Consider the following 15372-nt stretch of genomic DNA (forward strand, 5'->3'; position numbering starts at 1 on the left):
TGGGGAGATGGTTCAGTGGGTAAGAGCAGTGGGTGAATGCAAGGCAGACCGAAGTTCAAATCCCCTGCCCCATGTAAAAGCCAGACATTGGCTATGTGTGCCTGTAGCCCCAGTGTTGGGGACCCAGAGACAGGAGAATCTAGGAGGTCACTAGCCAGCCAGCCCAGCCAAAACAGTAAGATCTGGGTTCATTGACTCTTCCTCAAAAAATAAGGTTGATAGCAACAGAGGAAGAAATCTAACATCATCCTCTGGCCTCCACATGCTCAGTATTATATCACTGCAATAGAAAGAAAACTAGGACACGACAAGCCTGATGACCTGAGTTCAGCCCCTGAAACTCACAGTGGAAAAAGAAAACTAACTCCTGAAAGTTGTGCACTGGCCATGTGTGCCCCCTACTTAATAATACTGATGATGATACATTTTAGAAGTGAAAAACATGCTAGAGATATAGCTCAGTGATAAGATACTGCCCAGCACGTGTGAGGCGCTGGGATCAATCCCTAGCAATGCCAAAAAGAAAAACTGGCCAGGTATGGTGATACAGGCCTGCAATCCTAGCACTTGGGAGGTGGAAACAGAAGGGCCTCCGTGTTTTTTACGGCTATATATTAAGCTCAAAAACAGATGGTATACATGAGTATATGACACTCTCTCAAGAAATGCCCCCCCAAAGAAAAAGAAAAAGGAGAAGAGGAAGAAGAGGAGGAGGAAGAAAAAGAAAAGGGGAAGCAAAAGCAGAAGCTGTTCCAAAGCAGACTTGAGGTCTCCTAAGTGACTTCTGGGGCCATTGGCTAGAGGCCATGATCAGCCACATGAGTAGGCATCCTAGAAATAACCAATGTGCAGATGTTAGGTGAGAGGTGGAACACGAGCAGGCCCAGAGAAGGGGCCTTGCATCATGCTGGGTTGACTGTCAGTGAAGAGGCCCTGAGGTGAGGAACAGGCTTGGAGGGGGATGTGTCCAACCCTGCAGGGGGCCCAGGAAGGACTGGTAAGCTTCTTCCTCAGGGGTGTAGTTTGGCTGGTTAAGCGCTCAGCCACTGGACACTTGAGTGACCTTAGATACATTTTGCCACTTCCTTGTACAGGGATGGGAGGACTGCCTGTGAGTCCCAGGAGACCCTATGCAGTTTCTCATGTGCTCTGTTCAGAGAGCGCAGAAAGAAGCCTGGTTGTTGTTACAGGCGCTTGCTAGTTTTATGGAGATCCAGCTCAGACTGCACTCCAAGCATGACTGTTGCTTTTGTTTAGGACACTGATCCCCCATCCCAGCCCGCAGACACACACACACACACACACACACACACAAACACAAACACACACTACTGTTATTACATAAAGTAATACAGTGCATGACAGGAATGTGTTTGTTACTTTTTAACATTTAGAGAAGAGATTCATTAGCATCCACTTTTGTTCCAAACCCCTAAGACTCTTCTGGGTCTGTGGATCCAGGCCTGGGCAGAGCCACTGGGCAGTGTGGGAACAAGGGCCTGGAGGTCCCAAGTGCTAGGAGAGTTGAGTCCTGTGCTCTGAGTATCTCAGGGGTGGAGATGGGATTGGGTGGTGGCTTTAAACTGTGCTGGAAGGCATCTTTCTTCTTTTTTCTTTTTTCCTTGTTATAAAGCAGAGTTGGAGTTTATTAGTTTTGTTTGGTTGTTTTTGGTTTTTTAGGACAGGGTTTCCCTGTGTAGCCTTGGCTGTCCTGGACTCATTCTGTAAATCAGGCTGGCCTCAAACTCACAAAGATCTGCTTGTCTCTGCCTCCTGAGCGCTGGGATTAGAAGAATGAGCAACCACTGCCAGTATATTAAAGATATTTTTAAATAGATTTTTAAATGCAAGGATTAAGAGGAAGAGAAGTACTCAGAAAGTAAGACACTTATTACAGAATAAGCTGCAGTACCGAATAACTCAGGAGAAAACAGTGGCCTCTGAATCTCTAGAATATTAAATATGGGCCTGGTTAGTAGCAAGAACTGCCTTCCATTTTATTAAAGATACTCTTTGCCTTTCTTTTGTGTGCTTTTTAGTCAAATATGAATTATGTGTCATGTGGAACAGCTAACTCAGTGACCCCAAGGCTCTTTTGTTTCTTTTATTTTGCTTACAGGGTCTCAATATGTAGCCTTGGCCAGCCTGGAATTCATTCTGTAGACTAGGCTGGTCTCAGACTTACAGAGATCCTCCTGCCTCTGCCAGCGGAGTGCTGGGATTGAAGACATGTGCCACCACGCCCAGCTCCAAGGCTCATTCTGAAAGCAGCACTTACAACAGGAATGTTTACTACAAAGCCACCAAAGTACCTCGACACCTGTATCCACCATCATGCCTTCCTATCCCAGGTACACATGGGGTAACCCCAAAATGGGTCCATGACTAAAATGTCCCAAAGGAGCATGAAGAGAGTTCTCAAGGGTACAGCTCCTCTTGGGGCTCAACTGTGCTTTGTTATGAGATGAGACCAAGCGGTTCCTAAACCGTTTCCCTGGGGCTTGCTGCTTCACGTCAGCTGGAGCTCCTTGGCTCGGCCTTTCAAGTCCCAGGGCGCTGAATGTGTGGCAAGAGCATTCTCCGCATGCTGGGGCAATCCCTAATGCATACAGGCCGGAGGCCCTACAGGCATGTCTTGCCTCACAGCATCCCTGGAAATGAGCCATTTCACATAAATGAATCCTCCAGATGGCTGAAGCTTGCCTTCAACATTCACAACAGTCAAGCGGCTAGGGACAATTTTCCAAACCTGTCTTATAACAAGGGTACTTTGAAGGAGAGAGGGAAGCCCAGCCTGGAGTGGATTCAACCATTACTGTGCTGAACACACTTATTCCTGTCTGACATTTTCATGAAGGCCCCTCCTCAGGCCACCTGTGTCCTGCCACTGGATTATCTCTCTGAGTCACATCAGTGTCCATGACTCTGCCCTCTTCAAACTCTGTCCTGACTCCAGCCATGTGCAGGAGAATAGCCAAGGGCTCAGCCTGGCCAGACCCATCAAAGCCCTACGATTTTCCTTTTTTTCCTTCTTAAGCCCTCCTGCATGATGCCCCTGGCATGAGCCACATCTTCAGTCCTGTTGTCACCTCTACCAGGAACTCTTGTGTATCCTGCTGCCAATATTGTAATGCCACCCAGCTCAGTGTCTACCTAAGCTTCAGGGGGAAAAAGTCCTCTCCCCTCCCTGGCCTCTTCTGCCAGAACTCTGACATGACTGAGGACCAGGGATTCTCTTTCTGCAGGGGCCTCTGATGCATCTCGACAGAACTATTCACCTCACACAAGGAGCACCCCTGAAAACATGTTCTTTATCCCCACATAACTGCTCTCACTATGCCCTTCTTGTATAAGCCCCCAAGGTTAAGCCTGTCTCACACCTTAGCTTCTTCCTTATATAGTTTATTGCCTGGTGTTTGGATCCTGGCCTCTGTCACCCTCTAAGCAGTTGTGGCTTAGATTCATCCCTGGGCTCCCTGACAATGCCATTGATAGCATACCATCTGAGCTAGTCTGGATCCAATCTTATCCCACCTTATCCCCCACCCCGACGATGGGCACCCATGGGGACAAACTCCAGCCCAGTTGCATTGACTGTCTCTACATACCGTTTCTTCTAACTGGGCAGCTTCTCCATAGATGTTTGTCACAAGGACCATATTGCAGTTTCCCCCTGCAGAAGGCGACATAAGAGACTCCTTTAAATTGACAGGGTTCTGTTATGGACTCAATGCTTGTCCCCCCCGCAATCCATAACCTCCAAAATTCCAACTCCAAACAACCAGCCTTGTATATTTGGAGTGGTGCCTTCAGGAGATAATTAGTTTTAGATAAAGGCTTTCATGTGCAGCCCCTCTGATGGGGTAACTGTCTTTGTAAGAAAAGAAAAACCAGAGCCATCTCATTCTCTCCACATCAGGATACAGCCAAGAAGGAGCCATCTGCAAGCCAGAAACTGAATCAATCAGTACCCTCCTTGATCTTGGCCTTTCCAGCCTCTATAACTACGAGGAATACATTTGTCATCTAGGCCTCCCAGCCTCTGGTGCTTTGCTTAACAGTCCATGTTGACATAGAGGCAAGAGGAGACAACCCTAGTCAGCATGAGACTACGAGGCACAAGACAGAGGTAGGAATGGAGGGAGACCATGTGATGTACACAGAAGGAACCAGGAGAGAACATCAGAGAGGGAAGGTGGGAGCTAGGGCTTTTCAGGAAGGAAGGTGTAGGGCTTTGTTCAGGGCTAGCAACCAGAAGCCAGTGACTGCATCACTGACAAAGCCCTAAACAGGTGAGGATGACAAGGCAGCTCCCACTGTTCTGTCCAGGAAGACGAAGAGAAAAGGAGAAACGATAGGAGAGGACCTTTCTCTGAGTCTTCAGGTCCACAAAAGGTCTCTGCCAGTCTAGGGACAAGGCAGAAAGAGAAAATCTTCCCAGCAGAGGTGAAAGCTTGAGCAGAGAGTCTAAGGTAAGAACAGCAAGAGTGCAAGAAGGCTTGTCTGTTTGTCTGACTGGCATCACCTCTGAAGAGCCACAAATGAGTTCATTCCCCTTGGTCAAAGTGATTCTCTGATCCCTGCCAGATGAACTAGGCCTAGTCCTCCCCTGCAGAGACCCCTCCTCTCTGAGGACCAACCACACCCTCACCTAAGGAGTCTTTCAGGGCATGGGTGAGCTTGCACTGCCGGAAAGGGATGTGGTCCCGCTTCTGGTCGCCAAGGGCGATGATGGCCTGCTCCAGGAACGACAGTGACTTGTTGATGTAGGTGGCCTCCTTTAGGACTCTACCTTCCGACTGCAAACAAAATGTCCGAGTCACTCTGGACAGAGTAGAGAGGCTGCCTATTAAGACTGCCTACCCTTCCTGCTTTACAGTGAAGTGAAAGTCTACAGTCACGCTGGAAGGTCCCAGAACCAGGACCTTTTTCTCCAAGATGGGAGTGTTTTCCATCTTGGGCTACTGGCAATGGGAGTGTTTTCCATCTTGGGTTTCCTGTGAGTAGTAAAACTCACAGGAACATTCGTATGAAGGTTGTTTGATGTGAACAAGAATACATATGTGAATGTTCATATGTAGTCACTTGATACAAATGCACATGAAATACCTGAGAAAGTAAGACTGTGAATATTCACACAAATAATTACACACACATGCAAATGTTCACCTAAATACTCCTGAGATTTTGTGTTAAAATATATTTCAACAACATATTAAATATGCATGTGAGATATCATATCCATACATAGAGAAACACAATACCAATGTGGAGCGTTTACTGAGCACTTTCTGAATAGAGGTAAGGGATAATGACAAGGAACCCAACTCTTTCCTGTCAAAAGAATGTTCACAGGAATGGAACCTTCAATGATGCTATTGTGGTTTCCCTACTTTGTAAAACTGTTTGCACAAAGACCTACTGTATTTTCAAAACTTGATGACCCAGAGAGGCTGACACTTTCCCCCGATTCTTCTGCACCAATTTTCAAAACTAGCCAGTCACCAAAGACTGTAGGGTCAGACCCCAGCCAAAGGAGAAACATCACAGCACTCTTGTTAGGATAAAAACCTATCCTGGTTTTGGTTGGGTGTACCTGTTACTTGAATGAAGCAAAAGTGAAAGCTTCCTTGCCAGTTTCCTTTCCCTTTGTGTGATACTCGTGAGGTCCCTGAGCCCCAGGTGGTTATTTCCAACATTGGCACCACTTTAAGGGAATCATCTCATGCAATGCAGACTAAGCTCTGTAGCTGCTGCTCAACCTCCAGTGACTCTTCCTCGCTGCATCCCACTTCTGGTTGTTTTCCCTCTGGGAAATGCATGTACACAGGCTCTACGCCACAGAGCCTGTGGCTTGTTGGCAAACCACCCCACTCTTGTAAGTTGGCACGACTTACCCCTGTCTTGCCGAGCCTCTCTGAGCCTGCAAGATCTACCAAGTTGATTTTGGAAGTGATATACTTTTCATCTGATAAGGTCCGAGAATGGGCCTACAAAAACATCCCAACAGAACTTAGAATGCTGCAGAAGGAGCTTCTGACCAGATCGCACCCACAGAGTCACCAGTCCTCGGGTTAAACAAAGAACTTGCACCTACCTCCATGTAGATGGTGAAAATGCAGTGTGACCTGGATGAATTTTTGTTCATTGTGTGGGAGGCGATGATCCTGTTGGTCTCTCCCTGAAGAGGAAAGGAAATGTATGCAGCACTTGGAAGCTGAAACTAAGGTATCAGAACCATTTCCCAACAGTCACACCATCGCTATCAGCTGGGCCTTCTGGGCAACGTCTTTTGAAAACTAATAAAACGGAAACAAACTGGAGTTTGGTCCTGTACTCTCACCACCAGATATTCAGGGCGAAGTGTACAAACTGATGTGTTCTGAATGTGGTACACAGTAAGAATCAAGAGGATTAAGATGGGGGCTGGAGAGATGGTTCAGCAGGTAAGAGCACTGGCTGCTCTTCCAGAAGTCTCAGGTTCAATTCCAGCACCCATATGGCAGCTCACAACCGTCTCTAACGTTCCAGGAATCTGACTTCAGTGGGTCTTGAATACAAGTGGTACATGGACATACATGCAGGCAAAACACCCATGCACATAAAATAAAAACAACATTTGAAAAAAAAAAAGAGGCTTAAGATGTTCACAAACACAGAATTTGTATCAACTATATATCCAACAATCAGAGATCAGTGCACAGGAGTGTTGGCAGCCAAGAAAATAATGATAATTCAAATTCATTTGCTTGTTCCTTTGCTTATTTTGGAGCCAGGGTTTCACTGTGTAGCTCTGGCTAGCCTGAAACTCATTCCGTAGACCAGACTGACCTCAAACTCAGAGACCCTCCTGATTCTGCCTCCCAAGTGCTGGGATTACAGGTGTGAGTAATTGTATTCAGCTTGAGAAATACTTTTTTAATTATTTTTTTTAAGTTGGCATACAAAGTGAAGGGCTTAATGGGCCATTTTAATACATATATATTATTATGCCCTGTTCTTTACATATTCATCACTGACAGATACATTTTAATCCCTGAGAAATGCAGAATCTAAAATCATATTATGGTATGATTCAAAAGCACCAACAGAAAAATGATGCAGGGGTCAGCAAGATGACTCAACTGATGCCCTGCCCTGAACGACACCCACTGGGGTACCTATTACTCCTGGAAAAGGGCTCACACTGTGCTCAGGTTGTCATGGGTCTTTCCCACTCCCTCTTCAACTCTACAGTGAACTTTCGTTGTTCGTTTATGTTTTGTTTTGTTGAGACAGGGTTTCTCTGTGTAGCTTTGGCTGCTCTGGACTCACTTTGTACACTAGGCTGGCCTTGAACTCACAGCAATCAGCCTGCCTCTGCCTCCCAGAGTGCTGCAATTACAGGCATGCTCCATCATGCCCAGCTTTTATTTTCTACAATATTTTATGTGTTTGGGTGTTTTGTCTGTGCACAATGTGTGTGGCCTGATGCCCACAAAAATCAGAGGAGGATGTCAGATTCCCTGGAACTGGAATTGCAGGCAGACGACCCTACCTGTAGGTGCTGGGAATTGAACCTGGGTCCTCTGGAAGAGCAGCCACTGAGTGACCCCTCCAGTCCCACAGTGAGCTTCTTAAGGCTTTTCATTTGTCTTTTTACCACTAGAGCTCAGCAGACATGGTTCTGGAAAACGTCAATATTCGAGGAACTGTTGTCAAGAAAGAGCATAGTCCCAGCACATGGGAGGCAGAGGCAGGCAGATCTCTATGAATTTGAGGTTAGCTAGGTCTACACAGTAATTCCAGGACAGCCAGAGCTACACAAAGAAATCCTGTCTCAAAAACCAAATAAATTAAATGGAAGCTCTCTCTTCCCTGTGGACTCAAGGGCTAAAGACAAAAACACCATGTGACCTTTTAAGAAAAGTTTTGTTAATTTTTTTTTGGGGGGGGGAAGTGTCAAGACAGGGTTTCTCTGTTTAGCCTTGGTTGTCTTGAACTTGCTTTGTAGACCAGGCTGGCTTTGAACTCACAGAGTGCTGGGGTTACAGGCGTGCACTACCATGCCCAGCTCTGTTAATTATAATTTTGTTTGTTTGTTTGTTTGATCTTGCTGTGTTGCACAAGTTGCCATGAGTTCTTAAGTTCACCTGCCTCAGCCTCCTAAGTGCTGGGATTACAGAGGTACACCATTACAGTGGACTATCATCTATATACCATATAGAAGTCACTATTCTGCTAATGTTTTTGTAATGCAATGATTTTTAGTAAATGTTCAGAATTGTGGAAAATTACCACAGTCCTATTTTAGAACTGCTATATCACCCCAAAAGCTCCCTGAGGCCACGTGCAGTCTCCTCCACTCCCTTCCCAGGCAGCCACTGAGCTCCTTTCTGGCTCGTTATGTGGCTGCTCTGGACTTCCCATGGGCACAGAGTCCTTCAGTGTGAGGCCTTCTGTGGCTGACTGCTAGAATGCTTCCAAGGGTTATTTATGTTGCAGAATGCATCATCATTCTGGTTGACCTCCCCTTCTTGTTTCTTTTTATCACCAACAATTTTCCACTGTAGCTATGTTCATCAGTTCATTGGCTAACAGATGTTACGGGCATCAATCTTTAGTGGCTATGAATAACGCTGCTATGAACATTTATGTATGAATCTTTGTGTGCATATATGCATTTATGGGTTCATTTCTCTTGAGTAGACACCTAGAAATATAATTGGTAGGCCTTGTGTAAAACTTATGATTAAGCTTTTTGTTTTGGGGTTTTTTTTTGGTTTTTGTTTTTTGGTAACTGTCAGTGTGGTTTGATTTTTTAAATTATTATTTATTTATTGTGTGTATGTGTATTTATAAGTCAGAGGACAAATTACAGGGGTCAGTTCTGTCCTTCTCTCATGTGGGTCTAAGGATGGAACTCAGGGCATCAGGGTTGACAGCAGATGCCTTTCCCCACTGAGCCATCTCACAGCGCTAATTTTCATAGTTAAGTTTTATTACAAAGAACTGGGCTTTGTTTGTTCATTTGGGACAGGTTTCTCTGTGTATCAAGCACTGGTTGTTCTGGACTCTATTTGTAAACCAGGCTGGTCTTGAACTCCCAGAGATCTGCCTGCCTCCTGAGTGCTGAGATTAAAGGCCACTACTTCCCGGTTTACAAAGGTTTTTATACAGGATTTCGACAGTAGCCAGGCTGGCTTGAACTCACTGTCTTCCTACTGCGGCCTGCCAAGAGATGGGATTACAAGTATACGCAACCACATCTGCAGTTTTTATATTTTGGATTCAATAAGTAGTTGTGACTTAGGTTAACTCAAAAACAAACAAACAAAAAGCGGTAAGATGGGCTGAGGTGTGACCTAGTGGTAGGGTACTTGCCTAACATGCACAAGGTTGGCTTTGATCCTCAGCACTGCCAGGATCAAAGAGAGAGAAAAAGAACATGAGAGCAAATTCAACTATGTAAGGCCAGGCATGATGATGCACATCTGTAACCCTAGCTACTCAAGAGGCGAAGGCAGTTAGGTTACAAGTTCAAAGCCTACCTGGGCTGCAGAGGGACTTCATAGCCAGCCTGTGAATCTTTGTTTCTTTAAGACAAAGTCTCACTATGTAATCCAGGCTGGCCTTAAATTCAACCATCTTCCTAATGTAGCCTCCCAAGTGCTGGGATTACAGGAATGTACCCCTACAATTGGCTCACCCTTGAAATGTATTGAGACTCTGTCTCAAAATAAAGAAGTACACGGTAGAGGCTGGAGAGATGGCTAGCAGGTAAGAGTGAGCACTATTCTTGTAGCAGGCCCAAATTCAGGCTCCAGCATCCTATGTGGGGAAGCTCATAACGATATTAAATCCAGCTTCAGAGAAACCAAGGTCATCTTCTGGCCTCTGTGGGTACTGACCATACATGCCAAACCCACACACAGATAACATGCATGTGATTAAAAATTAAAATGTTTTTATTTTTATTTTTTAAACATGGTTTCTCTGTGTAGCTCTTGCTGTCATGGAACTCTGTAGACCAGGCTGGCTTCAAGCTTTGAGACCTACAGAACTCTGTCTCCTGAGTGAGGCGATTAAAGGCATGCACCACCACTGCCCTGTTAAAATATCTATCTATCTATCTATCTATCTATCTATCTATCTATCTATCTATCTATCTCTCTCAAGGATTTTCTGTGTAACAGCCCTGGCTGTCCTGGAACTCAGAAGAGCTTCATCTTCCTCTGCCTCTGGAGTGCTGGGATCAAAGGCATTCAACCAGCATGCCTGGCTAAAATGTTTGCTTGGGTTGTTTTTTGTTTGTTTGTTTGTTTCTGAAACAGGGTTTCTCTGTGTAGCCTTGGCTGTCCTGGACTCCCTTTGTGGACCAGGCTGGCCTTGAACACAGAGATCCACCTGCCTCTGCCTCCCCAAGTGCTGGGATTACAGGCGTGCGCCACTGAGCTGGGCCCTAAGATATTTTTAAAAAGTAAAAAGGGGCTGGTATACAGTTCAGTGACAGAGGACTTGCCTTGCACATATGAAGCCCTCTGCTCAGTCTCTAGTACCATAAACAATGTCATAGGAAGAAAGGATTAGAAGGACATGATTTAAAATATATATTTTTGCTACTTTAGGTGAAAAACATTTTATGAATTTTGGTTCTTCTCAGTCAACACTAAGTTTTCTACATAAGCTACATAATGAATTTTCATTCTGATTACCAAGGTAAATAAAAACATGAAAAAAGTAGGGAAGAGGAAGATAAGGAAAGAGGGGAGAAGAAAGAGAGGGAGAGGGAGGGGTAGAGAAGGAGGAGACCGTCGTCTCACCTCAAAGAGGAGGCTGAATGCATCCTCCTCTTGACTTGTGAGGTGGACCGACAAGCCCTTAATGAAGACCCCCTGAGGGTTTTCCACGATGGTCATTGGTGTGACTGAGGGTCCAACATACGGCAGAGTGGACAGGAGGTCAAACAGGTTCTCATTATAGATTTCCAGGTAGGAAACACGTACAGTGATGGCCTGTGTGGGCCGCTCTTCAATCATCCTGAAAATCTAGAGGAAAATTCGACCAGTCACTAAGAGCAGAACTCAGAAAGCTAACTGCACACTGTCGGCCCACGTCTTCCCTCAGGCAGTGCAGGGCAATTCTTGTCCTAAAGAGATTTACAGTATGGCTGATGTGGTGGTCATGATCAAAAAACACATATTGTTAGTCTATTGGGTAAGATTATCAGGTTTTGGGTTTTACTCTTTTCGTTTGTTTGTTTGTTTTTTGTTTTGAGGCAGGTTCTACACTGTGTCCTAGGCTGGCTGGAATGAAAGATATTTATTTACCATTTTCCTGCTTCAGTCTTCCCAAGTGCTGGGATTGTAAGTGTGCCTGCCCCATCATAACCAGCTAGTTTTGAGACAGGGTCTCATGTAACCCAGATTTCTCAGGAATTCTCAAAGTAAGCAAACATGACCTTGAACTTCTGATGCTCTTGCCTCCACTTCCTAATTGCAAACACTTGACACTGTGCTTCCCTGCCCCTCCCCCCAATGCCAGGGATTGAAGCCAGTACTTTGTGCTCTTTAGCAAGGGAGTTACACTCTTGGCCTTGAGCTGCTGAAATGCTGACAATGGGCTGGGAAGCACATTACTTCAGAGAAATGGAGCATGAGTCGTTCAGAATCACAAAACGCTTTGGAAGAGAGGCATCCTACCTCTAACCAAAACCTGGGCCAGCAGGTCCCAAAGGAAGGCCCTTCTGTCCTGAAGGATCTGTCCTAATGCCCTGCTTCTTGCCTTTTTTTCTTTCAGGAGCTACTGAATGGAGGAAGCCACAGCAAGACAATAAGGAAGTTCTGAAAGAGCCGCATTTCCTTCATTAAAACCAGCAAAAAGCATGATTAGGACGTCCAAATCCCTAATTACAGGATCACAGACCGTGGGAGCAGCAGGAGCCTGATTAGCATGCTGGCTCCCCGCTTCACAAATAAGGAAACAGACTTATTGCTATCAAGGGTCAGTCTGAACATCAAAGCCTGAGTTTCCTGAGGACTCTGAATCTAGCCCCAGCCCAGTCATCGTGTCTCCAGAACAAGTGTTAGCTGAAGTTATCTTGAGGGCTGGACTCCTGTGAGCAACCTGAAATTGGCTGCTTCTATGGTAAGAAGAGGCTAGCCTCGGCATCCCAACCATAGAGCCATTCTCTACCTGCTGCAGGGCACGAGGCAGAATACCCCGGTGCTTGTAATTCTCAGTTGCTCCCGTCATGGTGTATGTCTTGCCAGCTCCCGTCTGCCCATAACACATGATGGTACCTGCAAACATTTCAAAATATGGCTGAGTGGGACATTTGGAAAAAAATCACTCCATGGACAACCCTGGTATCCTCAACATGCTTGGTGCTGCCCAGGGCTCTTGGTGTGAAGGTAGCCAATAGAAACATCCGCAGACAATAGGGAGTCACCGTGGAAGAGAGCAAATATACACCCTCACTGTGTGATCTACATAGAGCTCTATGCTTCCCTGTTCCCAGATGGTGGTAGGGCTAGGGAACACTGTAGCTGAAACTTTTCTTGTAAAGAATAAGAAGGCACTGGAGCATTAGACTCCAGTCCTTCTCACGGCCATGAACTGCATGTGTCTGAGAGATAGCAGGAGATGCCCCACAGAGACAAATTCCAGAAAGAGATGGAGCAAGAAGGGTATTGCTGTCAGTGGTAAGCTTTTTTGTAGATCTGTTTGAGACATGGTCTCATGTAGCCCATGTTGACAACAAGCTGCGTAGCCAAGAATAACTTGAACTCCTCATCCACCTGCTTCCATTGCCCAAGTGCTGGGATAGCCAGCCTGTGACACTATACCTTGCTGAAAGATTTATTTATAGACTACAAGGCTCCTAGCTAGTTCCATGCCACTTCCAGAAATGGGCAACTATGTCAGGGCCATGACCTATGCCCAAATGCCTACCCTGGGAAGACTTTAATTTGTACCTTTTGACTACATTATCACCACCACCACCTTCTTTCTTCTCCTCCACCACCTCCCCTTCTTTACAACTAGGCTCTGGGATGCAAACCATTGTCACCTTGGGCTCTTATTCCTATTTCCTCTTGAACTGGAGCTACTCCAAAGATTGCTGCTGTGAATCTACATGGCGGAACTGGTGAGGCTACCTAGGAGTCTGCTTGCCTTTGTTTCACAGGTGCTGGGATTGGTGGTAGGTTTTAGAGGAGCAGCCCTAAGTCAGCACCTGGCTTGGAGCCAGGAGCAGGAAGCAATTAGCCCACTGCTAAGGAGCCAAAACCTGCTTCAGCTGGGATTCAGAACCCACCTGCAGTCCTGTAGCACCAAGCCTAAGACTGCTAAGCTCCCTAGTTCTCAGTTCCCCTCTCCCCACCCCTTTATCTCCAGGCCATAGCCTCTCAGGGAATCAGGAAAATATCACCGAGTCAGTGGGGACCGGGGACCATATCTATGGATCACATGCAGGATTCATTACAATGCTGGAAACTCAAGACTCACTGGATTTTCCACACAAAATAGTCTGGCTATATAATCCAAACTGTTCTCAATTTCCTGATCCTCCTGCCTTCACCTCCCAAATGCTAGATTTACAAGCATGTGAGACCATGCCTGGCTCTCTTCATGCACTTTCCTATAGAAAAGCCTAAAACTTTCAGAGCTACGTATCTACATAGAACATGTGCTTAGTATTTGTAAGGTTCTGTGTTTGATACCTAGTACCATGCAAGTAACTAACAGTCAAAAGCCTTGCAAACTAGGGACCATTCTGATCAGCAGCCACTGGATGGACAGCAGAGTCTACAAACTGTATTTTTATTTTTAAGCTTTTTTAATTTTCAGATAGGGCTACATGTAGCTCAGGCTGGCACCTAACTAGTAGGTAGCTGAGGATGACTTTGAACCCTGATATTCTTGCCTCCACTTCAAAGTGACTAGATTACAGAAATTTCCTACTATGTCACAGTCTCAAGGTTCTGGGGTTTTTGTTTTGTTTTAAAGTTATTTTTAAATGTATGGGTGTTTTGTCTGCATGTATGTATGGCTCATGTGAGTGCTTGGAATCCAAAGAAGCCCGAAGAAGGTATGGACCCTTTAGAACTAGAATTATAGATGGTTGTGAGCTGCCTTGTGAGTACTGGGAATTGAACCTGGGTCCTCTGGAAGAGCAAGAAGCCAGTACTTTTTTTTTTTTTTTTTTTTTTAGATTTACTTATTTACTTATTATATAGTGTTCTGCCTGCATGTACACCTGCAAGCCAGAAGAGGGCACCAGATCTCATTATAGATGGTTGTGAGCCACCTTGTGGGTGCTGGGAGTTGAATTCAGGACCTCTGGAAGAGCAGCCAGTGCTCTTAACACCTAAGCCATCTCTCCAAACCAGCAGCCAGTACTCTTAAGTATGCTTAATAGCCCCATCAACTTTTTTCCTTTCTTTTCTTTTTTCTTTCTTTCTTTTCTTTTTTCTTTCTTTCTTGCTTTCTTTCTTTCTTTCTTTTTCTTTTTCTTTTCTTTTTTTTTTTTTGAGACAGGGTTTCTCTGTGTAGATTCAGCTGCTTTGTAGACTAGGCTGGCCTTGAACTCAAAACAGAGACCTGCCTGCCTCTGCCTCTCTGAGTGTTGGGATTACAGGTGTGCACCACCCTGCCCGCTAAATTATTAAAAATTTAAAGCTAGTCTGGGCTGTGGTGACACACACCTTTAATCCCTTTAATCCCAACAAAGGCAGAGGAGGCAGGCAGATCTTTGTCAGTTCCAGGCCAGCTTGGTCTACAAAGCAAGTCCAGGAGAGCCAGGGCTATTACACAGAGAAACCTTGTCTTGAAAAAAAGAAACAAAAACAAAACAGCAACAACAATACACATACACACACACACACACACACACCCCAGTACTCAAGAGGCAGAGGCAGACAGATCTTTGAATACAAGGCCAACCTGGTCTATATAGTGAGTTCCAGGCTGGCTAAGAGTACACTGTGAGACTTTGACTCAAACAAATAAAATAAAAACTTTAAAATAATCTTTGACAGAATAAGGTCATAAAAAATCCCAGTAAAGCTGTTTTTAGGCTGGGCATGGTTGCATATACCTTTAATTCTAGCACGTAGGAGGCAGAGGCAGAGCCAGGTAGACCACTGAGAGTTGAAGGCCATTCTGGTCTACATAGTAAGCTCTAGGCAGACAGAGCTATCTAGTGAGATTGAGATTCACACACACACACACACACACACACACACACACACATGAACACCAGCCTGGCTTTGAACTCGTAGAGATCCACCTACCTCTGCCTCCTGACTGCTGGGATCAAAGGCGTGCGCCACCATACCCAGCCAATATTTGAGAGATTTGAAGAAGACTGCAGCTGACCATCTAAGACCC

General features: G+C 45.4%; 1 protein-coding gene and 1 long non-coding RNA gene across 5 annotated transcripts in view; one reads left to right on the forward strand and one right to left on the reverse strand.

Moving 5' to 3' along the window:
• The window catches only part of LOC110554985 (uncharacterized), a 45941-nt gene extending 31988 nt beyond the window's left edge, over positions 1-13953 (forward strand). Inside the window, exons 3-4 of one of the 2 annotated variants that reach the window (XR_009592309.1) lie at positions 2120-2351; positions 11779-13953. This is a non-coding gene — a long non-coding RNA (uncharacterized LOC110554985). The remainder of the gene's footprint in view (positions 1-2119; positions 2352-11778) is intronic. The other variant, XR_002476808.2, reaches the window with a different exon arrangement.
• The window catches only part of Kif9 (kinesin family member 9), a 51303-nt gene that overhangs the window by 28314 nt on the left and 7617 nt on the right, over positions 1-15372 (reverse strand). For all 3 annotated transcript variants that reach the window (XM_060385211.1, XM_060385209.1, XM_060385210.1), the window contains 6 exons: positions 12175-12281; positions 10803-11027; positions 6098-6181; positions 5898-5990; positions 4652-4799; positions 3609-3673 (listed from right to left, as the gene is read on the reverse strand). In XM_060385211.1, the coding sequence (XP_060241194.1) occupies positions 3609-3673; positions 4652-4799; positions 5898-5990; positions 6098-6181; positions 10803-11027; positions 12175-12281 (722 nt within the window). The remainder of the gene's footprint in view (positions 1-3608; positions 3674-4651; positions 4800-5897; positions 5991-6097; positions 6182-10802; positions 11028-12174; positions 12282-15372) is intronic.

This window comes from Meriones unguiculatus, chromosome 6, assembly GCF_030254825.1.
Source record: "Meriones unguiculatus strain TT.TT164.6M chromosome 6, Bangor_MerUng_6.1, whole genome shotgun sequence".
Lineage (NCBI taxonomy): Eukaryota > Metazoa > Chordata > Mammalia > Rodentia > Muridae > Meriones > Meriones unguiculatus.